Source organism: Limulus polyphemus, unplaced genomic scaffold, assembly GCF_000517525.1.
Source record: "Limulus polyphemus unplaced genomic scaffold, Limulus_polyphemus-2.1.2 Scaffold3744, whole genome shotgun sequence".
NCBI classification, from domain to species: domain Eukaryota; kingdom Metazoa; phylum Arthropoda; class Merostomata; order Xiphosura; family Limulidae; genus Limulus; species Limulus polyphemus.
In genome coordinates, this window is record NW_013669354.1 from 80,313 (window position 1) to 107,592 (window position 27,280).

General features: G+C 31.0%; 1 protein-coding gene across 1 annotated transcript; it reads right to left on the minus strand.

The window, feature by feature from the left end:
- Positions 1-11,272: 11,272 nt before the first annotated feature.
- On the minus strand, positions 11,273-25,666 carry LOC106469961. Its single transcript, XM_013930481.2, has 3 exons — positions 22,436-25,666; positions 16,071-16,191; positions 11,273-13,837 (listed from the first exon to the last, which is right to left on the minus strand). The coding sequence occupies exons 1-2, from the start codon at positions 25,653-25,655 to the stop codon at positions 16,088-16,090; spliced, it is 3,324 nt and encodes a 1,107-aa protein (XP_013785935.2). The 5' UTR covers positions 25,656-25,666; the 3' UTR covers positions 11,273-13,837; positions 16,071-16,087.
- Between the last annotated feature and the right edge of the window lie 1,614 nt (positions 25,667-27,280).

A 27,280-nucleotide genomic window follows, 5' to 3' on the forward strand; every position in this document is an offset into this window, starting at 1 on the left:
AGTGGCAAAAAGTCGCTTGTTCGGGTTTAATCCGTGTATTGAACCAGTGTTCCAGATTTAAATATAAATATATAAACACATATGTACAACACACAAATATACGTAGAAGCACACAATACATGCACACGTCTTCTCTATCACAAAGTTGTGTATCCACGTGCACACTCGTCACACTACTTGTATCAACTGCCTGTAAGCATAGTATTGTCTTACAACAATGCATGCAGAGACGACTGCAGGAATGAACTCCCATTGCAGGTACTTACACAAAAAAGCGCTCTGATATCCAAAGTCTCAAAAAGACGCCGAATTTTTATTTCACTGATTTTCCTAACACTTATATTACTGTCAGATGCAAAAGTCAGATTGGACAAATTTGGACATTTTTACTTACACTTATTTTATTTTTTTCTACAAAGTAAGTTTATCTACAATCTATGATATTTCCATAGAAATAATTATATTTTAGCTCATTTGTGGCACAGTGCCGCGGCGGGCCGGATGAACTGACCTCGCGGGTCGAATCCGGCCCGTAGTTTGGTGACCCCTGTACTAAAACAGCAATTATATTTTTATGTAAAAAATATTGAAATACTGGTATATTTCCTTTTCTCTTTAAATATTTGTTTACGTTCTACAGAGGGCTTCGGCGATCAATTTTGCGCATACTCATTTTCGTCGCTAATTCACTCCATCAAGGAAAGACCTTTAACTTCCCAAGGTGACTGGTGTTAATTTTGCGTTTTTTTTAAAAACTTTATGTATGTGTGTAAGAAAATTTGTTAGTTTCCCTGGACTAGCTTTAAAGTTTATAATATAAGGCTGATTATTTCTACGTATGATATAAATATACAGTACAGATACTGAGATAACGCGGAAACTTAAGTATTTCACAGTTACTGAATTAGTACTAGTACTATAGACTGTAGTAGTAAATTACATTACCTGTATCCTGTACTGAAGTAATTTGTATACATTTATCTGTTCAATTTCTGTTGGTTGTACTACAGGGTTCTAATTAATATTTCGATTAACTTGACTAGAGAGTACTAGAAGTATGGCGCCGCTAGTAATTTTAACATTATTAATAAAAATACATGTATCATTAGCGTACGAATTAAAGTTTATTTCGTACGCCAATGATATATGTACTTTTATTAATAAACTTAAAGCACAATGTACATGATATATCACAGTCTACTAAGATAGTTGAAATTTACTATTCAACAGTTCTGCGGGTTTTAAATGAAGGTGCTTAGCATGGTTCACACAGTGCTGAAAATATATGTGTATACATAAATCACATTCTTGATTTTAAACAGAAAACAGTGTGAAGGGCAAAGTGATAATAATCCATTTGGCCTATCATTCCTCGTTAAAGAAATAAAATATTTATAATTGTAACAGGGAAAAGTATTTTATAACTGAAGGTGATATTTCAGTGAAAGTATGGTAAGGAATGATGAGGTTATTTATTTAACTTAATAATGTCATGAATTTCTAATAAATACTTAACACTTTTATTACACAAAATATGCAAGCTTAATGTGTTTGCCATACATTATTGCACATGGCAAAATTTTGTAATTTTAAATAATATATTTCAAGCATTAGATTGTGAAGTAAATACAGTGAGTGTTACTGGACAGTGTCTTTATTTATTTTTTTTACATTTACAATATTGAAAAATTAATATAGTAAATCCCATTGATTTATTTTACAAAAATTTTCTTTTTAAAATCTTTTTGTTGAGTTAGCTTTATAGAACTTTCACAACTTGAAAAATTAACTGAGAAATCTAAACATAGTAGACTTTGATAGTAACTTAAGTAAGTAGTACTAGTCATAATACTTTTATTATTATTAATAGTGGTGTTAATAGTCTAATACTTGTTGGGTACTTTGGACTAATCTTAGTTAACAGCCTGTAGTTTCACTACAAGATTTTGATGCCTGGTAAGCCTTTTTGTCTTTGAATAATATTACTTTCACAACAAACTATTTCTTGTTCCTGTTCATCTTTCATAAAAGTACCAATGCATTAATTATGTTAGTATTTTACATGGAAAGTCTTACTGTGTTTCAGTTTTGCATTAACCTTTAATAAAAGCTTCATAAGCTTTAAAGGATGCCAAACACCTTGATAAATGTATGCTTTAATGAAATAATGTAGTTAACAAAATTTCTGACATATCTTTTCATTGGTTAGGAGAAAAAAATTATATATTAATTCCTTACATGTAAAGCTTTCACATTTCATCGTGGCAACATTATTTATTTTAAATTTAATATGTGAAGAATAATAGCCATCCACATTCCATGGCAGCTCCTAACAAAATTGCAATAAAAAGAACATTTAGAGATAGAAATAAAATTACATTCACCTGAGAGAAAGTTATCAGTAAGATTATGTTCTCTTATGTAATGTTGCATTTCCTCATGAATTGTTTTTTTTATTTAATCCATGCAATATGTTCACTTTCATTGGTCATAACTAAAGGAATATGGATAGACCTTGCATTCCTGGTCAGGAAAGACAACCAAAAAAGATGAAATTCCTTGGAAATGCTGGAATGTAATACTTCAGTCCTTGACATTGGAGAACATTAATAATAGGAATTATTTTGAAATTCTGGGTTAAAATTTCATTTGATCGTGATAATTTTTTAAAAATAGGGGTAGAGTAACACTATAAGGGATGAGCTGTTGACAAAAAATTAGTCAAGAGATTGAATAAATATGATTATAATCAAGACTTCAAACGTAGAAATTTTTTAATTGGCAATTGTTATAGGCCATCTAACAAGGCAGCTGATGTTAATGAGGAGTTGTGTAATGTTATTAGGGATGTTACTAATAAGGATACTGATACAGTGATGATGGGAAACTAGTTGTAGGCATTGTATGGAGCTAAGTAGGGAGAGATTTATCGAAGTGATTGAGATAGTTTAATTGGTTGGGGGAACTAACCAGAAGAAATGCTATTTGAGATTTACCATTAATGAGAAGGTTGTTGTAGTATGATATTTTGCATATACTACTAAGCTATTGCATACATGTTTTATCCACACAATTTTTAGATTTTCGTAAGTTGTAATTTTGAAACATACCAAACTGAGTTGAGATTGTATGAAACAGCCAAGGTATTTCTGTAGCTTGACAGAACAAGTAACTTACATGCTGTTTCTTGGAATATTTTCATAGTGTCATGCTTGAATTTTTATATGGGAGTACCTTTGTGACTCTTGCATGGAATGGCAATACTTCCAGGTTATTGTATCTTATTTATTAGTGGTCAGATATAGAGAAAATGTGGATGGTGAAAGTAGTTTGGTACTTTCAGGGAGATTTTAAAATGGGCAAGATGTGCTGTGTTTTCATGTATGTTATTGTATATGCCAACTGTAAGTTGACAGATTTTCATTTCAAGATTTTTAAATTTTATTTTCCCTAAATTTCATATTTTCAATCCCAAGACAGGTATGGTAATTATACAACATTAAATATTATTAACTAAGTATTCTTGTTGTTAATACATTACATCTCTTAATCAGTTGCAGTTCCACCTATTGCTATGTTTCCCACTCAGTCATTCATTACAACTTTTAATATAGCCCTATATGTATATTTTGGGATACATAAAGTGGGTGCTATAGTCCTCTAATTCTGCTGTTTATGTAAATAAAGTATTCTTGTGGAATACTTAGTTTACTCTGCTGTTTACCTAAATAAAGTACTCTTGTGGGATACTTAGTTTACTCTGCTGTTTACGTAAATAAAGTACTCTTGTGGAATACTTAGTTTACTCTGCTGTTTATGTAAATAAAGTACTCTTGTGGAATACTTAGTTTACTCTGCTGTTTACCTAAATAAAGTACTCTTGTGGGATACTTAGTTTACTCTGCTGTTTACGTAAATAAAGTACTCTTGTGGAATACTTAGTTTACTCTGCTGTTTACGTAAATAAAGTACTCTTGTGGAATACTTAGTTTACTCTGCTGTTTACGTAAATAAAGTACTCTTGTGGGATACTTAGTTTACTCTGCTGTTTACGTAAGTAAAGTACTCTTGTGGGATACTTACTCTGCTGTTTACGTAAATAAGTACTCTTGTGGAATACTTAGTTTACTCTGCTGTTTACGTAAATAAAGTACTCTTGTGGGATACTTACTCTGCTGTTTACGTAAATAAAGTACTCTTGTGGAATATTTCATTTGTAGAATTGGATTAACTGATCAAATGAAACTGAGAACACCACAGGTTTCATATTCATCAGAGGTATTAGTTTTTAAAAACATGTTTTGGTTCTATTATATATCCACAAAATTCACTACATAATCTTGTTGTACAAATTATCATCACAAACACACAGAATATTGAAGAGATTGTCTTTTTATGAATACTTTTATCAGATGCTTAAGACTTGCATGAAATGCACACTTGGGTGTAGTGAAACTTTTTTTAAACACAGCTGCCCTTGAAACTCATTTCTGAATTGTTAATATGCTTAATACATGTGGTGGGCACAGCACAGATAACCCATTGTGTAGCTTTGCACTTAACAACAAAAACATGTAATTGCTTATATCTTGAGAATTTCATGAAACAAGAAATTTATAAGTAATAATATTGACTATAATAATTGTCTTGATTTATATTTGCTTTTCACATGCAAGTTTTTCTTAATTATGCTGTAAACTGGGCATCTGTTGTTTGTGGTATGTTATTTTGATGTAGAAAATGGAATGCTGTAAAACTACATTTACATGATGCTGTAAAGCAGCCTAAGTATATCATTTTGTAATTCTGTCTCACCTTAGTATGTCTGCCCAAGTACAAAACGTTTCCAAACCTCAGTTAAAAGGCCTACTCCGTTCTAGTCTACGTAAACATTTGGCCATTGTAGGGGTTTTGTCAATCAGTGCAGCTTTCATGTGGAAGTACATTGTAGCAGAATCCAGAAAGAAACGATATGCTGAGTTTTACAAGTAAGTACTGGGTAAAATGTATGTAAATTTGTATAAACACTGTTGTAGAAATTTACTTTTATACTAAGTTAAAATTACAATTTAAGCTACAAAGTCATTTTTATACTTCTTATTTCACTTTGTTTCAAAAGGATAACATTGGTTCATTTTACTCAACTAGTCTGTCCTATTTTTCTACAACCAATTTGCTTTAATTTACATAAACTATTTTCTTATATCCAACCCTGATTTACTAAATACTCTACCAGTTTTTTATATTTCTTTAATGTTATATCTTCTAACACCCCTGAAGGCAAACTTTTCCACAGGCCAACGATGTCAGAAAAGTATTGTTTTAATTGGAGTCATGCGAGTTTTTATACCTTGAACTTGTGTTCCCTAGTCTTACTGTCTGAAGAATTTTTAAAAATGTTATTTGGATTTCAAACCTCTAACAAATTAAAAACACCCAGTAGATAAATTTGACTACTAGTCTTTCTTATTGGTAGTACAGATTTACAACAGATGTGTAACTAAGAAGTCCAAAAGAAAAGAAGAAAAAAGATCTGACTATTGTAACTGAGAAGTCTAAAAGAAATGACAATAAAATCTGACTGTTGTAACTGAGAAGTCTAAAAGAAAAGATGAAAAAAAAGAGATCTAACTATTATAACCAAGAAGTTTAAAAGAAAAGATGGGAAAAAAATCTGACTATTGTAACCGACAAGTAGGAAAGAGTATAAAGATCTGACTATTGTAACCAACAAGTAGGAAAGAGTAAAAGATCTGACTATTGTAACTAAGAAGTCTAAAAGAAGAAAAATAAATCTGACTATTATAACCGAGAAGTCTGAATAAAAAGATGAAAGAAAAAAAAGATCTATTATAACCAAGAAGAAGAAAAAAGATCTGACTATTGTAACTGGGAAGTAGAAAAGAAAGGAAGAAAAAGAGATCTGACCATTGTAACTGAGAAGTCTAAATAAAAAGATGAAAAAAATAATAATATTTGACTATTGTAACTGGGAAGTAGAAAAGACAAAAAATTGTAAAACATTATTTTTGTATAACTTCATTTAACAGATATTGCCAGAGAAAAAAATAATGTTTTGTTAAATAGTACTTGTTTATATTTGGGGTTTGGATAGAAAAACTTTTAAGCCACAAAAGATAGTTGTGTTTGTAAAGGAAGCTTTTACATTGTATAGATGGGTACATGTATATGGATGTGAAAGGCTGCATTTACTTTGATTGATTATCTTGGGGTAGAATGTTGACCTCAACAAATCATACAGCCTCCTGCCAACTCACTTATCATCATAAGATTTTTTTTTTCAGTTTGAGCAATTTTGTGGTTTTTTTTAACATTAGTTATATATGCATACATCTTCCTTTATAATTTCATCATCATTCTATTGATGTCGAGAAAAGAAGATAACCTGAATGTTATTCCTTTCCTTAGGCCATATCAGTAAGCATACAGTTTAGGTGTGAGGCACATCCTATATGTTTTTAGAAATATATGTCTTTGTATCTTTGAAATGCCTGCTTCACACTGGCTGTTTGACTTGTAGCAGTTTTTTTGTTGAGCCCAACTCCATTATGTGAAATTGAATAATTATATGTCGTAGTATTTTCAATAAACATGTTATTAAATATAATGTAGTGCAGGTAGTAGCCCCATATATTGTTAAATGTATAAGAAGCTTGAATAAAATCACACAAACCTACGTATTTTATACTTGATGTCATAGTTTCATGTACACTTACACAATTTTAATGAACTTTTTCCCTACTACAGAAGTAAGTCTAACTGTCCTATAATTTACAGGGCAACTCTTATCACCCCTGTTTAAAAACTGTAGTAACATTAGGAACTCTTTATCCTCAGGCATCTGCTTGTTGTCTATTGATCTATCAAAAATGATAGAGGCCTACGTATATTATCTTCATCTGTCTTTAAAACCTGTCTGATTCTGATTCTTTAATCAGTTTTTCCACCTGCCACCAAGGTATTTAATGTCTGTACAATTCAGATTATTTCCTTCATAAGATTATCAGGGTCCAAAAGGTTGCCAATATTCTTTATTGTAAAAACTCAGCCAACTCATGGTCTTCAACAGAAACCATGCCATCAACATCCTTTAAAGGTCCAATACTTATCTGAACATTTTGCTATCTTTTAATATACTTAACAAAGTCAGCATTAAGTTTACAGAACCTTAAAATCTGCTGTAGACAGAGAGCATACAGCCAACTGTGTAGCTTTGTGCTAAAATAACAAGAATATAAAGTCTTGGCTGTTAGTTTTAACATTATTAATCAACTGTATTTCATAAACCCTTTTTGATTTCCTAATTTCTTTTTTAAACAGATCCCTAACTTTTTTGTAGTTTTCTAAATCTTCCATGTTAAATTCTAAGAACTGAATTCTGAAAGTAAAATAACTGTTACATTCAATGCCAGTGAGACTTTTGTTCAATACCAGGGATCATCAGACTGGTTGGGATATAACAGACATAGATGTGTTTTATATCAGTTATTTGAACAGCTGTTTTGGTGTGAATTATATGAAGTTGGCAGCTGTAATTTTTATCAATTTTATTTCAGGCATTGCAAATCGAAATTAGGTTAGCTTTTGTTATCATTTTTTATTTTTAGCAGCATGCCTATCTTGAATTAAAAGAAATTTATTTTTTAAAATTCCCAAGTCCTTTCCACACTACTTTTAATTCATTATCCCAATTTACTAACATTGTACCTTGTGGCCTCAAAGTTGGCTTTGTAGTAAACCTTGATTGTGCATTGATCACTTTTCCTAAATATTCCTTCATACAACTCTTGCAATCCTGTCCTCCATATTTGTTATAAAAATGTTTTTTTCTTAAGACCTTGTGTATTTCAGTTGTTTTAATACATTGATTTGTCTTGTACACTAAAAGGATCGTGTGACTAAATTGCCCGTTTTATATTTTAAGCGATTCTTGTGATACATCTTTAAGCTTACACTTACTGACAACAAACTTCTGTTGTTCTTACTGACTCAGTGATATACTTACAAGTCTACATGAATTAATTTCTTTTTTAAAGTATCAAAGATGATGTGTAACTGTGTTACTAGTCTTTTATAAGAAACATAACATGTCTGATTTCTTCTATATCCATCCAGCACCTGATTGGTTACTTGTGATAATCCAGTATTTTGTCAGTCCTTGAACATTAAGATATTTTTTGTCGTGTTTTTAATTGGTTTTATTAATTTAATAACCTGTTGCTAGTTCTTTGGGTTTAATTTATTTTTAAGTTTTTGGTTATTATTACTCACTATTGTTTCAGCTCATGTAAAATGCTAAGTTTTGGAAATTTTCTACTTGATAAAACATATTTCACCCATGGAATGACCCCAAGTATCCACTATGCTTGAATCTCAAAAGTGTATCTTTTTTAAACGTTTACTGTTATCATTGGTATTTACTAATAGGTATATTAGTTTGTGATTTTCACTACATTCTAACTCTATGGGAAATTTATAAGACAGCTACTTTTATTTTGCTGTATATTTTATATTTAAGTCTCATTTCCATCATTGGGGATACTAGTTTCATAAACTGTATTCAATTAGAAGTTCAAATAGTATTTTGGCTCACATATATGTAGTTCACCTATCATTAAACTTCATGTAACAATGACTTATTGTACAACAACAAGAAAATGAAATTCTGTTTTTACACACCTCTGACTAAAAACGTACATTTATCTAGTTAAGAAGAATGTAATTAAAAGCACCTGTAATCTGAATAATTGTTACATCTTTATATATATAATTTGTTAGAACCAACTATACTCTTTTTCTATAGACACCAGAATGCCGAAATGATAGCTTTTCCATCACTCATGGACCCACATAGTTGGTTTTCATAATAACCAATGCAGGAAGTATCCATTTAAAATTTGAGCTTCTAACAATGAGGCTTTTACACAGATCAGATCCCACTAGTGAAATATTTTACTTTCTAATTTTCAGATCCACATATCTGTACAAGAACTTCACTTTGTTGTACCTTTAATTTTATAATATTCTGTAGAAACTACGATGTGGAAAAAGATTTTGAAAGGATGAGGCAAGCGGGAGTTTTTCAGTCATGTCGACCTGATGGAGAATAACCCCTTCCTCACAGTATTTAAGTAAGTATTGTATCTGTTAATAGCCTCTAATCTTAAGTCATTAGTATACTTGACATACTTATTAGTTGTTTATTTATGATTTCAAACTAATGGATATATTCTAATATTAAAGAAAATTTTAGAACATTTCTCTACATAAATAATTGCTTACTTAATGAAATGTCTTAAAACTTTTTTGTAGCTAGATTCTTCCTTCGTAATGATTTTCAACAATGTAATATTTCTAGTATACAGTATAGTTTTTAAAAGTATCATACTGGTTAACATGAGATTTTTGTATTTCTATCCTCAACTCTTTCTTCTATCAAAACTTACCAACTACAAAGACATAAGATTCCACACACCCCTTAACAGTAGTTATATTACTTTTGCTGTCACCTAATTGGGTTTCACAAGTTTAGTTGACACATTTAAACCCGTTATCAAGTTTTTAGCAGCCAGTGTTGTGTTAATCTGATCTCATTTCTACTTGAAAATATTCTGAAGTGTAAAAGTTTTGAAAAATAACTACAATCCTAAGATGTTAATTCTTCTGGCTATACTACTGGACAGTTAGAAATATCTTAAAAACTTTGTAGAATAACCTCAATAAAACCATTGATGTTTCACTCGTTTTATACATAGCTAATAAAATTTATCTGTATTAGAAAAAAAAAAGATGATTTAAGAGCTCAAAAGAATGAAAGCATATAATAAATCTTATTTGGTTTCATGTACCTTTTTCTCTCTCAAAATTTTTTATTTATAACTCTTTATTTGGTTTTCAAATTGCTTAATAGTAAGAACTATAAGATAACCATAAATTTCTTTAGTGATATAACTGTGTGGAAAAAGGCCTATTTCTGCATGAATTGCTGTCACAGCCCCTTTAGTATATAATTATTGAACTAAAGAAATATCTTAATGGAGTTTATTCTTTTTTATTGTAATGCAATAAATTCCTTAAATTTTGGTATCGTATATGATCCAGTTACGTGTAAGTAACAGTATAGTAGAAATAACCCATAATACCACTGAAATAGTAAAAAAATCATCAGAAAAGCTTTTCACATTTTCTACTTGTTAGTCATAGCTCCTTTAACAACATACTAAAAATTGTTGGAACAGGAGAAAAATCCCCCTCCTGACTTGACTTCAGTGATTATATGGGCTACTGACTGAGAGTTATGAAAAATAACTTTAGTTTATTTACAGTTTTCACTATCTACAAATTATAGCAAAAGTTCAGCACAGAATATCAACTTGTCCATCTGGACTGGACTTGTCAGCAAGTACTACCAGATGCAATTTTTACAGTAACAAATAAAGTTAATTAACTATTGCATACTTAATTCTAAGCCACTAGGAATTTTGATTTAAGAGCTTGGGGAAATATTCAACATTGTGTGAATTAAAGTCATTCTGCTGCACTTTACAAATGTAAATGGTTCAATCCAGTTCAAAGTATAATTCAAGCTGATTCCAATGACACATTACTTTTTGTCATTTGAACAATACTTGCATATCTGTTACCAATATAATATTTGGAGTTGACTAGAGATATTTGTAATCCCATATGTCTGCCCCCTCCCCAAACATTTTGCTCAGCCCGACTTTTGATAAGTTTTAGTTTATTGTAAATAACAAGCATCTTGATAACACTGCAGTGAGTACAGTTTTGTGGCATTTCCAAACATGTTAACACCATCATCTGTAGTTTTCCTTTGGCTTTATTTTTTGTTAATATTTTAGTATGAACTGTGTTGTGATGATATCCACAGGGTCAAGTGATTTTTGGAACACTGGCTATTTTTATAAGAGATGGGTAATAATTTTAAGTTTAGTGTTTTTTTTATCACATTTAAAAAATACTTTAGGTCTGCTCAAAATAGGTATTTAATTAGACATTAAATTTGTATTGCTGAAATTTTTTTCAGACAGTGGCTTTTCATTCAAGAAATATTGTCCATCGGCAGAAGAAAGAGAAGCCATTGAAAAATTGTAGTTTTGAAGATGTATGTTAAATTAATTTATTGATTTTTAGTTGTATAGTAGATAAATTAAGTGAAAATAAATTATCTTAAAAAGTGTGTATTTTGAATATTTGAGTTTATCAAACAGATCCAACATTATAAAAAGGCTTAGTGGAAAATCATTCATCATCTTTATTGTTGGCAACAAGAGTGAAACTAAACTGATACGTACTACTTGTAAACCTTTCTATGTAGTTCATTTTGTACTTAACTTTGAATAAAAACTTACATTGTTTTACTAGTTAAATAATTTTTAACAATCTTCTATAATTACTAAAAATGTAGGACAAAAAAGATATTTTGATTAATGAGCTTAATGTATGAATTTTTTAAATTTAAGTTATGCAATACCTTGATGAGTAAAGCAAAGTGCAATTTTAGAAAAATATTTGTTTTACTATAAACATTTGCAATTAATTTTTGCCTCAGGCTATCATCACTAGTGCAGTCTGGGGTAATTAATGCTTAGTTAACTTCAAAAAAAGGCTTAAAAGTTAAAATTTCACACACACAGTCTATAATGAACATATTACATAGACTACAGAACAGATAAGTAGATCAATGTGCCAAAGTTTAGGGCTAGAATTCAAATGCCCAGTTTCTAATAAAAATACTATTTGCTTGTCATACTGACATTTTGAAATCATACAACTATATTCAAAAAGGGCTAAAAATAAATAAATAAAAGCTATCACAATAAGACTGGAACTATTTGACATTTTTAATTTAGTGGCCAATACTGATGTAGGTATCTGTTTTTTAAATCACACAAGATAAAAACAAAATGAAATTTTGTATTTCTCAAACATAGAAGAAAAAAGTACCTCCGGTATTCTCAATTTGTATCTTTAAAAAAAACAACAATACAGGACATAGTAAGGATCTTGTAAATAAATGAAAACTTAATTTATCATTTGACACTATATATATATATATATATATATAATATGAATATTAGATGTGGAACAAAACTTTATTACCCTTCACTACACATATAAAAACCTTTGAAACAAATAATCACTTGCACATACAAATATTTGTTTGAAAACACATTCATTAAATCAAGTAATTAAAAATCTCTTATGAGGTATAACAAATTATATATCCTCACTGTTTTGGTCCACTGACTTCAATGTGATGTATTCAGAAAAAAACTAACAAGATGTTTAACAGCTAAGGTAGATAATAATAGGTAGAAATCACTACTTGTTCATACATATTACCCTGACTTCAAATTGTTTGTAAAAAAATCAAGACCAAAGCTGTGAATAAATGTATGTACAAATAATACATGACTTGTTATATTAAAATATAAAAACATTAACAAAAATTAGGCTACTAACTAAATTTGACGTACACTTTAATTTGTTTTAAACCATCGATAAATTAAATAATTAAGACTGTTCAAAGTGTCAGTAACAATAATAACATTAAATTTATCACATCTAACCACATAAAAACTAAAAGAGAACACTTACAAGTGGCAACCAATCTTGGGTAATTCTTTCTCTTAATTTAAATAAGGTGCTAGCAGCCAGTAAGTTATATATATTTTTTTTCAAAAGATTCATTAGTGGTTCAAGTTAATTTAAACTGTGAGAAGTATTAAAATTATTTTATTTAATAAGATAACCAAACCATAAAGTTATACTATTACTGAACTTCTCCAAATGTTATTATAATCCTTTATCTAAATTTTTACTTGACAGAGAACAAATTCAATATACACAATATTATAATTTCTCTTCAGGCACATTTTGCTATTTTAAATTGAGAGTGAAAGAGAAACTGTTTATTAGTTGTTTTGGTAATACAGTTACCATTGTCACAAGCTCTGAAGATGGTAATTGTGTCACCAAACTAGTTGAAACAACTAATAGAATTTATCTTTCACTGTGCCAAAAAACTTTGTTTTTTACTCTCAATATGCAGAACTTGAGTTACTGTAAATTTGGGATGTTATATGAACCTTCAGTACAATCTTAAAACCCAAATACAATATGTGTCTAACTTTATATAAAATAAGTTGTAAATTAATGGTATTGTTTATATACATTTTAAATAGTCTTCCATTTGGGCTTTACTAAGTATAGCATAATCTAAAACACTGAAGGAAATCTTATTAAAATAAAGCACCTGAAATAAAAGTGACTTCAGGTACTCTTACGGATTAGGCACTAAAAGTAATGCACTTCAATCCACATCACCAGTCTTTGTAAAATTTGTGCCTATTTAAGTATTATTCTTAGAGACAACCATTATAATAAGATACTCTCTACACAGTATATTAATAACTAACTGAATACTTAAAGCTCTTACACAGATATGCAACAAGTTGGAGAATATTTTTTTTTTCTTCTAAATATCATCCCCCAAAATGTATTGAAATATTTTGCAATGTAAAATGAAAAATTTATTTTGCTGTTATTTCATATCTAAGATATGAAATCATGCAGGAGGTTAACAATAATACTTACTTTCCTTAAAAGAGCACCAACTGTTTGGTCATTAAAAAGTTCTTTCCAAATCAATGGATGAATCCTGGACGTATTGTATGCATAATGCTAAAGTAGAAGAAAACTTAATAGTTTTCACAAGTACTTCAATATTTTAACGGTGGACTCATGTGCATAGATGATGGCTTCTTCTTGGCTAGCTGGAGAAAGCCTTGGCCTAAATTATACAGTTAAAAGGTTAATATGTATAGAGACAAACAACTTTTTCCACTTTATACCTACTGTATTTGACACTTTCAATTCTTTATGTTTATATTTCACAATTTGTAATGCATGCTGGAGGGATTCAGATAATAAAGTTAGAAAAACAACAACCTTTATTCTCTGAAAAATAGTAATAGAAAATGCAGCTTCATCAGTGCTACTATTACAAGAACTTGTATTACTAACTACATTGAAGCTGAAATAAAATTTTTATTATTATTAGCTGGAGAGTAAAGGTCGTTTACAAACTTTATTGCCTTTGTGTTTATAGTTCAGTGTAAGTGTTTTGCAGTCTAAGATTTTCACCGAAGAAACAGAGCTCAACAGCATGATTACAAAACAACAGCCCATGGCATCGTCTCTACTGTTCAATTAATAACATGTTCAGTATCCTTTTTCAGGTGAAACATTTCCTTTTCATGCAAACAAAAAACAAGTTAGACATCAACTGAGGGGCATACAAACTAGTTCTTATGTACTAAGTGGATTGATTAGAATCCTGTACAGAAAAATAACTGCTGGGTGACCTGTGGCAGGAAGTTTCCATTAATAGTTTCATAATTGTTAAGCATACAAGTGCTAATGTTTACAGAAAATAAGGAGGGGATCTTGAAAAAATGGTCTCAGTTTCTTATGCACAGGTTAGGGATAGCTATAATAATGAAGCAAAACTTTAATGTCTATTACTCTCAAGCTGAATTATTTGATTGACAAAAACATACCTATTTTGCAGTGAATTCATTATATATAAACATATGTTTGCTCTATTTTAAAAAAAATTTCTGTTTTAATGCACATATAAAACAACGTCACGTATCAAAACAATTACATACATTTATAAAACTTCTAGGCCTAGTAAAAAGACTATGAAAACACTAACCCATAGAGTGACATTGTGCAGTGAAAGTTTCAATGAATGCAGAGAAACAATGAACCCTAACACACAAATATTAACGATGCACATGTAAACACAACATGTTCTCAGTAATTTCAAAATAAAATGTTCTGGTGCAACTGGTTCACTGTGTGAATACAATCTGTTTAACTCTCCTATTAACATGGTATCAAACACCTATATAGTCATCATGGTTTATGTATGCATCTCTTGATTATTTGAAGTAATATATTTGTGGTGAATAGAAGAAAATTACCTAACGATTAATTTTCAAATCATTATTTTAAGTGCTGGACCAAAATGTACTTGTTAGTAACAAAAGTGATCTAATGAAAACTTAATTCATAAGGAAAACAGCATCCAAGCTTAAGTTTTAAAAACTCCTATAATGTCATTTTTGGCTCATTTCAACCAATGTATGTATGTATATATAACTATTTTTTTATTATTTATAAAATAAATATAAACCACAGAATATATAGTCAATAAGGCCTATGAAAACACTATTTTGTAGTGTTTTCATAGGCCTTATTGGCTCTTACAAAAGCATAAATAAAAGCACAATATATATATATATATTATACACATACATACCACACTGGGGTGGAGAAATACAAACTAAGCCTGTTAAAATCAACAATAACCTGATTTTAATTCTACACTGTTACAAAATTAGATTCAGTCAATTATAATTATGTATAAGATATTTTTTCATTAAAGTTTTAAAATATACACATTGTCATTGAATATTTAATTCCACGAGTCTTCATTATTTTGGACCTAATAATCTCACTGTATATTGACTGATTATGTTATTAAGTATAAAGCTACACAACTAACTATATATACTCTGCCCACTGTGGGTATAGAAACCCAATTATCAGTGTTATAAGTCCCCAGATTTACCACTGAGTCACCAGGGGGACATATACAAGGGCTTCTGCATGTACTTTATATATGTGTGTGTGTGTATGTAATATGCAAGTCTTCCTTTTCTGTGACATTTTTCAGAGTCCTTGGTTCGTATTACTAGATTGAGATTACTGTATCTGAAGACCTTATCTAAAGTATGTAATAATGTACTAGATAAACCACCTTGGATTAAATCAACATGATAAACTTCATTACATTAGTTTCTAGTTTCTTTAAATAACTAATTATACAGTCATGCACAACTGTCAAAATGTTTCGTCTTTTTTCTAAAAAACCTTCCCTTGGCTATATGTGTATCTACACATGCACATACACACAGATAATACATACATATATATATAAACAAGTACACACTAACTTGAATCACAGCTGTTTTCATATTTTTGACGAGTCAGTAGTTTTCCAAACTGCTGATGAAGTACTATGTCCTTGACTTTTCCTCTCTTTATCTTCTTTAGCACAGAACATTTCATTTTGTTCTAAGTTTTAAATGAAGAAAAAATTACACTGGCATACTCAGACAAGTAAAAAATAAATGTTTTCACATTAATAACTGAAAAATGTTTCTAAGTTTCTGAAAACTGTAGTTTTAACTTCTTTTAATTTTTCTATGAATTACTATATTATTATTGTGATGGTTTCTATTGTTAGGAAAGTCCTTTTTGATTATTTGGTAAAAAAGGATAACCGAAAGTCCAGTGCACTAAAAAATAACAACCATTTCATTTCTTCAACTTCAAATCCCATGGTTAAAACCAACATTCAACTTAGACATTTGTATTGCTTTTGGCCTGAGGGAGTTTGAACATCATGCAATAAGTATGTGACTAATTGCTAGAATTTTTTTGAATTTTGGAAATAATTTGAAGAATATGAAATGTGTGGTTTAGGTGAAACTAGATTAGACTGTTGATTGGTTATTGAGTCAGCCAGTTAGTTGGTTCATCACTGTAAATTTTGAGTTTGTTTTCAGTAAAGTACTATACATATGAGAAAATTTGCAAGTGGAATTCTTTTACATGTAACTTATTCATGAAGTTAGGTCAATTTTGAAAAAAAACATAGCCTACAATAGTATGTTTATCTTGATCATAAGTCTGGAGAGAAGATTGTGAAAACAGTTACACTACTACATGTATAATAAATTTGAGCTCTTTCTTAGATAATAATTTTGGGGTTAACCAGGTACATGGATTACTAAGAAGACCTTTACTTCACAAATACTGCAACCATTTTTTGAGCCATGATCTAATGTACTGAGTCTTAATTCTCTGTACCTCTTTCTCCTCAACCCATTTTGGGCATGATATAGAACAAGAGGGGTGGGAACCAGACGAGAGACAGTGTAATTCTTTCCAATGCTTTCATGGTCTTTGTCTCTGCAACGAGCACAGAATTAACCCTTTCAGGATCACGTGCCAAGTGCACAACTATATTCTAAGTTGCAAAATTTATGTACAAATAATTATTCTAACTTTAGTTTAATATTCATTTTGTGTAATTCACAAAGATAATTGGAAAAAAAAAGTTAAAACTTACAATCCTGCACTGTTCCAAGGAGTCTTACCTGTAAACAAAGCACTTAGATTTTTTTTTATAATTTTTCTGCCTATCCTAAAGCATGGGTTTTTATTTGCTAAGAAACTATTATCCCTGTTACCTTGTTTCTCTCATATTTTTCCTTCTCTGTTCAACAATGTAGTATTAGAGGCCTATGTTCATATCACATGCTGTGAAGCTGTATAAGGGTGGGAGCAACTACTAATAAACAACAGCTTTGAAAATAGTTAGGCAAAGTTTAAATACCATTTGATGGAGTGAATGATAAACTATCTATATCAGTGTCAATTGAATAAGTCAATAAAGTGGTGTGAGAAGTAATTTATGGTTTCCTGAGCAGAAAAACATAAGTTGCTGGGAATTTTGGAAAACTTAGGAACAAACTACAGATATGGGAATTTTTTGACAGTTTCTCTAAATATTATTTTCTTCCCTGAGAAATTTTATGTTAGATTTCTTTTATATGAAAGTTATAGCAACCATGTTTAATGACTAAACATCAAGTAAGGCATATTAAGTTTAGAGAGTACAGTTGAGATGGCAAAATATCCTGATGACTCAAATTCTTGTTTATTGAATATTATTGTAAACTTTATTGTACTTAATGAATATAAATAAAATATCTTACAATTTATTGAAAATGAGGTACATTTATTAAATAAGTTTATTCTGGCCAATAACATTGTTAGTGAAAAATACTGCTACCTATCCCTTAGGCTACCAATAAATCTTTGTCAGTTTATGCAGTTTTTTATAATTTATAGCCATAAGTGATGACTACTGCAGTAAGCAAAATGAAGTTTGTTTGTTTGTTTTTGAATTTCGCGCAAAGCTACACGAGGGCTATCTGCGCTAGCCGTCCCTAATTTAGCAGTGTAAGACTAGAAGGAAATCAGCTAGTCATCACCACCCACCGCCAACTCTTGGGCTACTCTTTTATCAATGAATAGTGGGATTGACCATCACATTATAATGCTCCCACAGCTGAAAGGGCGAGCATGTTTGGTATGACAGGGATTCGAACCCACGACCGTCAGATTGCGAGTCTAGTGCCTTAACCACCTGGCAATGCCGCAGAATGAAGTTTAAAAAGAAATATGTTAATAAACAAACATCAATCAAGTAGAAGTTGATTGAATATATCAACAATAAAAAATAAAAATTAAGATAAAAGAAAGCATTTCAAATGTTTTCCTCAAAAACTGTTTCAGAACAAAATTTTAGAAAATTCACAATATAAAAGATGATAGAAAAATTAAATAAAATTGTATTATTTTTTAAACCCAAAACAAGATACTATGTCATAAGTTTGTCCTAAGTTTCGTGCAATTTGGTTAAGTATTTCAACTGTGAGAAGGAAAAAATCAAGGGATATCAACCACACCCCTTTGTTCCAGATAGGGTTAAAGAAAAACAGCATGATGTTTTGTAAATTTCCAAACTACTGGTTGTAAAAACATCAATGAGGGTTAGGAGTATATAATGTGATCATTCATTGACAGGCTGGTGTGGTGAAGTCAGGATTGTCATCATAGTCAGCTCAGATATTCCATTATTTTGAGTGGAGATTCTTCTGAGAGCTGACACTTCTTGACTTGGAAGTTCAGCCGGAATCTCCAACTTGGGGATGTTAAGAATATCCCTCTCAACTACTACCTCCTTTTGAGAAATTCAAAGTGTTGTGGAGGTTACATCAATGGGTATTCATTCCTCCAACACCCTTAACGTCAAGAGGAGTTCACTGTTTTGTTGTCTTGGTATTTCAACCAGCAGGTCCCTAGATCTTATTTTCTTTACCAACTTTGGAAAGCCAGCTAGCCCAAAGGAGACACCTCAGAAAGAGATGTTTCTGAAAAAGAATGGAGAATAAGAAATTGAAGCACAACCAATAAAGGTTTACAAGAACCATCACTGCAGTGTTGCTTGACTGTTATAACGTTATTTTAATCCATAAAGAAATTAAAACCTTTGGGTGCACACTGTCTTCATCTCCCAAAAAGTCTGATAAGGAGACAGGCTACACTGCTAAAAGCTCAACATCTTAAGGACAGTGCAACAATGCAAAGGTTTAATGGACACAATACCTAAACACCAGTATCAGATATAATGTTCAAAACACTTCTCATACTGTCACTTGGTTTGTCCTAGCCACAAGTGATCAGCAAAATTCCCTTTATGGAGTCACCCTAGAGCCCTGTTTACAGGAATTCAAGGTCAAAGTAGTGTGTTACAGCGACCTTGGCATTACTCAACTATCAAGATTTTCAATTCCCTTTCACAGGTCAGCAAGCATGAATGCATGGAACACAGAGGTTAAGATGCATAGGCAGAATATTTCCTGGAAGGTCCACTTTCAATGTACAGGAATCCACACTATGGGGCATTAAAATAAGAATTAGGTCTAACAAATGATATGGTCAGAAAAAAAAGTCCAACAAGTATATTATGTTCCAGGAATCAATCCTCGACTATTCCACCAAAGTTAATTGGGGCATCGTCATCATGGAAAAAGCCAATGCTTTTGAGATATACATTAAATATAATGGAGGTGAACCTGAGCAGTTATAATCTTAAAAGTTAGCCCTAGAATTTACTCAGCCTTCCAGAGGGATCAGGGATTCATGATCTGTCAAGAAAAACAACCATTCAAACGTTGCATCTTTATCTGTCACTCAAACAGTAGGTACCACACAACTTGAGTCCTATGATTCATGAGGTTTCCCTCATACAGTAACCTACCATTCATGCAGATTAGGATGAATCTGAATTTATCTAACACATGATGTTTTTTCAGTCACTGATGATCTACTATTGTCTCTCCAAGCATCACTGTAATTACATCTTTCTGTTCTAAACCATCATTAGTAGTTTATTTATTGGTCAGCAGCAATGGAAATATCTCCACCATATCAACCTGTAACATGCAAGTAGTTGTGCTATATCATACAACATCTGGTGACTGCTAACTGTTCCTCTACCTGACCTCTGGAACTCATTATATTCATATCTATTTATTGTTAAACTCTGTCTTGACACCAGCCTTTTGGAGCCAATTACTTTTCCATCTGTTGGTAGAAGTGATTTTTTGGCCTACTAGTCTCTGTGCACTAAAGACAAACTAGTTTTTTAAACGTCTGTCAGTAACAGTATCTTAGTGATGGAGACATCTGCTTGGTAGGCCTTGGTGATCATCCCTCATTGAAGCTTGAACAACTCCTTACCTCTACCATTTTCAGCACAACTAAATGAACTGAACTACAGCTGATGCTATGGTTTTATGGACCTCTTGTAATCATACACATCACCACATGCTCCAATTTTGGAGAGGGGAAGGAGTTTCCAATATCACAGTGTGTTTTCAATAGAAATGACTAGTATTTGAAGTTCTGTTATGTTAGTATACAATTTGCAAGTATATACCCAACATGAGCAAACTTAAAGAGTTACTAGTATACAACAGAAGAGAGAATACAGTTAGAAAGAGATAACTTACTAGTGAAAACAAACCAACCCTCTCAAAGAAAACAAATAGAAAATGTATTCAAGATCACACTATAATAAGTATGTAATAAAAATAAGATGTTCATCTGCTTAATTAAAACATATATAAATCACATCAAATTAATAAAATAATACAGTAATTTCTTTATATTTTGTTATTTTTGACTGTCCGGTTACGATAATTCATTAGATGGTCATAAAAAAAATACTACTGTGTTTAGTTATTATATTAAAGTTAACAGATTAGCAAGTCCAAATAATAAAGAAACAGATAAATACATCCATTAATTTAGCAAATAAAATGAGCATGAATACATTCTGTTATTAGTTAAAACAGAACAGAATGCCTTGCTATTTAATAACTTAAGACAGTATGTCCAGTTTAAATATATAAGTATATCCAGCTAATATAGATACCTATCTATTAAAGAAAATAAATCACATTGTTTTATACAAAACAGATCATTGCAGCCACAGTGTTGCTTCTTGGATACGTACTTTGCATATTTACTCTATTTTAATTGCCACTAGTGCAAAATAATTGTTTACTTGTATACTAGTTCATGCAAAAAAAAAATAAATAGAAGTATTCGAGCGCTTTCGAATAGTTTACTATTCTTCTTCAGGAGAACAAAGAAGAATAGTCAATTATTTGAAAGTGCTCGAGTTTTGGGTCTTATTTTAAGTCTATTACACTTTACACGTTATCCTTTGTGATAACTCTTTTATCAAAATTTTAATTTTTCGTGTTTGTCCACCCTTTGAAATTTATCATGAATGACTTTGTAACAATAGATCTCAATCTAATCTGTAAAATTCTGAATATTAATTAGTTCATTTGGATATGCAAAGAAATGTGATTGGCTGCATTATGACATCATTTGTTTCGCAGGAGATTCCCATGATGTTATGGGATATTGATAATTAAAAATGGCAGAAAATATGAAAGGTACAAAGACATTCAAAAAGCAGTTAATTATCAAAAAATTATTACATTTTTTTTCCATCAAAAGATGCAAAAAAAGAAATAAATAAAGGAAAAAGGTGCAGAGAAGACAACTGCAATGTAAGTTTTGTAGTGAATGTGTAGATATTTTCAGTACATACACAAATGAAACAAACTGCAATGATTCAATTTACTGCTTCTACAAATAAGTGTTACTTGATCATATTATGCTTTTATGACTTGCAAAGTATATAAATACTTCATTACATGGATGGCCAACTCTCTAGAAGTCAGTGGGGAATTTGGTCCACTTCAGAAAAATCCTAGAAGCAACACTGATCCAGTAATCACTGTTTCTATACAAACAAAACTTTAGATATCCATTATTGTAGAAACCATTAATCTGTACATCTAATTATTGCTCAGCTAATAAGTCAGTGCATCTAGTTATTGGAGACAATAAACAGTCTGTCTAGATATAATATTATACAAACAATAAATGCACTTATTAGACACACAAGAGATCATACATGAGTATATCTAGTTAATAGAAACAGTAAGTCAGCATATCTGGTGATTATACATAGAAATAATTAGCAAAGTAATTTTTGAATTGATGATTCAAATATGTCTTCTTTGTTTTGCATTCTTAAGAAAGATATAATGTTTACTTTCCATTTTACTCTTACTATTGAAGTTTTATGTATCATACTTACTTTTCTCTGTGCATTTCTTTCTACCCTGTGGGTTACTAAGATATGCCTTTCTCTTAACACTGAAAAATTTCCTTTTTTTCATTCCACAATGTAGAAACTGTTTATAGCTGGCTGGTCTATTAGCTGACTTTCTATTATATTGTATGTACTTCTGAGGACCAGCAACTGGCAGTTGGAATTTGGCAGTTCTTTGCTTTACATGTGGAATATTTTTATTGAAAGTATAATTCCCAAAATTGTCTTTCTTTTTAGATTTATAACCAAAAATCAAAGCATCTTTCTTGTCCTTTAAATAATGCTCTTCAGTAAAGAATATTTGTGTTTCTCGTCCACTCTTTTTTTGTAAGCTATCTTGATGATAATCTGACCTTAAACCACTGACCCAAGTTTTATCTTGCTCCATATTAGGAACCCTTATCTGCCTTTTAGTGTTTCTGGTTTGGCTATAATCAATATCAATGTCCCACACAGGGTTGAATCTTTCCTCCATATCAACATGATTCACTTTACTTTTTTTGTTTGTTTCTTTAGTAGCACCAAGTTTGCTAGATGCTACATCATCAAGAGCTTCATAATCACAATTTGTAAGAGACCCCTTTAAGTTATTACACTGTTTGCTTTGAGCATAGTTTTTCTGCACATAGTCTGTTTTAGACCCTTTTTCTATAACGGCTATATGAGAATATTTATTAATACCTAATTTTTGTTGTATAACCCCAATGTCACTTTCTTTGAACATTTGCTGGAAGCTTAAACTTTGGTTATTTCTGATGTGTTGCTCATCTGTGGTAGTGGTCAATATTGGAAGGAGTGTTGCTTCTTTGGATTCTTTCATAATGGAAGTGTCTTGTGAATTATTAATCTTTCTGATGAAATGTTTATTAACTAAATGTTTCACAATCTTTGTTTGATACTGGCAGTCATCTGCAAACTGACTGCCAGAAAATTTGCTTCCTTTGTTATGTGAAGCATCATTAAAATCAGACACCTTGTCATGCATAATGGAAAAGTTGTCTTTGTCAATAACTGGTAGAGAAACACCACATGTAGTAACATTGTCATAGGAGCTTAGTAAACCATCCCGGGTAGTCAATGATGTGTTATGAGATGTATCACATCTAGTAATCTTGTCTTGTATGTTTAACACACAACTTTCTTTGGACCGTGATGTGTTAATTTCACATGAGTTCTTACTGTCCTGTAAACTAGATGAACTTTGGTCAATCGCTGGTACATTATTATCACATACAGTTACTTTGTCTTGAAAGCTTAATATATTACTGTAGTCTTTAACTAATGCATTAGTACTGCATGCAGTCACTGTGTTGTGGAGGCCTGATAAATCAACAGAAGCAGTTTTATTACAAATAAACTCATTTTTCCAAACATGTAATAAATCGTATTTGTGAATTCGTGCTTCTTTATTAATAAACTTATTCACTGCAGTATATAATGATTTGTCTGAAATAGCCAGTTGTGTCTTATGGCCAGAACTGATCACATTTTCTTGTACTTTTGACAATGCATCTTCTTGTTCTGTACACATTTCCTCACTAGTACAGCTGCTTATTTCTTTGTGTACCTTGACTGATTTACCTTGGTCAGCTGGTGTAGACTGATTGGGCAATTTATCAATTAGTGATTTGTTACCATTGCAAGCTATTGATGATTTTGTATCACAGCATTCAGCGCCACGATTAACACCTGAATGAAACACAGCAGCATGAACAGCTTTTTGTTTTATATCACTGCCCCTGTACATGTCCTTTTCAAATTCTTTATGATGTATATTGGGGCTACAACAATCACTACTAGACACACTGCTTACAACCGAATGATCCGAGTTCTCCATTTTTCCATTATTAACACACTGAAATGAAAGGTGTTCTGTAGATATCATGTTGTTCTGAGTTGAGTATATATGTACATTCTCCTGGCCATCTTGAATATTTGAAAACATCTCTGTATGACAGTCATAAATAGTGCCTTTCTTCTTATCCTGACTGTTGCTCATTCTCAAGTCAATTACAGGTAATTTACTTACATCTTCATTATGCAACTGACATTTTTTATTTATATTATTTTCTAATGATGGTTTAGAATCAAAAGCCTTTCCTATTCCAGAATATGCTTCAAATATCCCTTTAAGTGCCTCCTTTTGAGAATTTGCTGGTTTACCAACATCAAACTCTGTATTGAACAATGGAGCAGATTTTTTTATTAAAGCAGGTATATCACCATTTGATGGTATCAGACATGGCATGATTGGATCTTCAACAAATTGCTGTTCTTTACTTGGGAAAAAATCAACAGTGTTTCCTACAGGAAAAGTATTTGGCACTTCAGTATCATCCTCTCCATACCTAGACCTATCCAGTGAAATAATTCCAACCAATGGAGTTGAGGTTGTACTTTTGATATGCAATACACAAAAACCTTGCTCTCCACCTGAATTTTCAAACACTGGAATACAGTTTGTTACCTTCTTAGTTACACAAGCTAGCCTTTTGTGTCCAGTGTTTAGTGGTGACTCTGTGGTCAAAGAAGTATTATTTTTAGATGATGGATTTATGAAAAAGAAATCTGCGATATCTTGATGAATACTGAAATCTGGCTTGGAATCTAAGCAAAGAGACTTATTTTTATCATCTTTTGGTTTGGTTTCTGAGCTTCCTTTGTTTAGTGATTCGGACATTGTTGGTCCTTGTCCATTTCTATCCTTCTTGCAAAATGTAGTTGATAGCAGTGGTGAACTGGGATCACTGCTTAAACTAGTTCCAGCAGATCCTGATGCTTGGCCATTTTCAGCACTCATTTCAGTTGTAGGAGAACTGGCTGATAATAAGCCATTTTCTTCTATTTCTTCCTTTCCAACCAGAAAAGTTTTGACAATGGTATTCAAGCATGACACTTCTTTTTCTTCATTTTTTAATGGACAACCTTGATGTCTCTTCTCTGTTGCTGAATTATTTTGAATCTGTTCTGCAGACTTTACAAATTCCGTATTATTCATTTTTTCAACCTCTATTATTTTGAAGATTTGGTTACTCTGCAGCTCAAGAACATCTTGATGAAGCTTGGTGTCTTGAATGAATTTGTTTCCACCAGTTGTTAGTGTAGCATCATTGCTAACTTTCAGCTTTTTACTTGCTCCACTATCCTCTTCTTCATCATTTTTATCTTCCAGAAAATTATCACAGACATTCTCATTAGTTTGCATTGAATTTGTTTCTTTTGCTGCAATAAAGAAAAAATAATAAATCACATTATTCTAAGATTATATACTTATTCATATACACCTAGTTGGAATGTTAATACTATAATTCATACAATGGCTCAATTTCATTTCTTTGGGTAAGTTTCAAAACCTATTGACAAGAAAAAACAAACCACAACTAAGGAGGGTAGCTTCATGGTTGTCTCCTCTTATATAATAAACTGCATCATTAAACTAATTGGCAACTTGGCAGCCATAAGCAGTGCTAAAATAATAGAAGTTAAAAGTCAAACAAAGTTTTAAGACAAAAAAAAGGGTTTTAAAGTATTGTATTTTAAGTAACGTCTCAACTCAATTTTGCTAGTTTTAAAGTAGGATAAAACTTATATTACATATTGGATGTTGCACACGCTGATGTTTGTAGTTAAAATGATGAACATGCGTAAAATGAGCACAGGTTTACAAAAATTATGTAAAGTATTATTATTATTGTTTGTAATTAAGCACAAAGCTACACAATGTGCTATCTGTGCTCTGCCCACCACGGGTATCGAAACCCGGATTCTAGCGTTGTAAGTCCGCAGACATACCGCTGTGCCACTGGGGGCTGTAAAGTATTGATACAGCTCTTAAACATATACTATGAATTAACTTTTGAGGATTTACTGAAATTTTCCACAACCAGAAAGATAAATTATTTCATGTTTTTCAGCTTTTCATTTTACACTACATTACTGATTTAACTATAGTTAGTGTTAGGGTAAAGGAGATAACAGATAAAATATAATGTTTTTCTGGAATTAATTTTCTGATAATCATTTAGGAGGTTTCTAGAGGTTATGTGAATGAAATATGAAAACTGTACTATGATAAGAAGTATTTTTATTGTTAGCATGAAAATCACTTTTCACTCAGTAAAGGCTTTGTAATTCACAGAAAGTAAAAATACTTTATTAAAAAAGTTTTCAGTAAAGGCTTTGTAATTCACAGACAGTAAAAATACCTTGTTAAAAAAAATATGGTTTTTGTATACAAACTTCTACCGTTTTCTAAAAACTGAACAAATTTCGTGAAGATAAACTTAGTACACTCATGGTTAAAGTACGTATAGTTTCATGGTTACAAGGGAAATCAAACTGACTATGCCTGGCTCTAGAGTTAATTGCCTTAGAATTATTTTTAAGAAAACTCATAAAAATTAGATTGCTATCTACAGTCAAAGATTTTGTAAATTAAACAGAAAAAAAAAAGGAAATAAATTAATACAGTAAGATAACAAGGAAGCCTACAAGTTTTAAACAAAACTCTAACTTATAAAATATGGCAGACCAGGAACATTAAGTAGTTTTACACTATAGAGATGCTTTTATAAAGCTTTTTTTATTTTTTTTTTAATGTTGAATTATTTAGGAATGATAATACATACAAAAATACATGACCCAAAAATAAGCAACTTCACAGTAACTTATCAAATCAAAATTTCTCATTTTTTAGTTAATTAAGCTAAGCTTGTTTTTAACAGTTTTCAGAGCTTCCTAAGACTCCAACCCAGGAGTTTTTAATACTGTCTTTAAGTCTATGAACATAAATTTTAATCAAATGATGAAACAGCTGCTATTCAGAATACT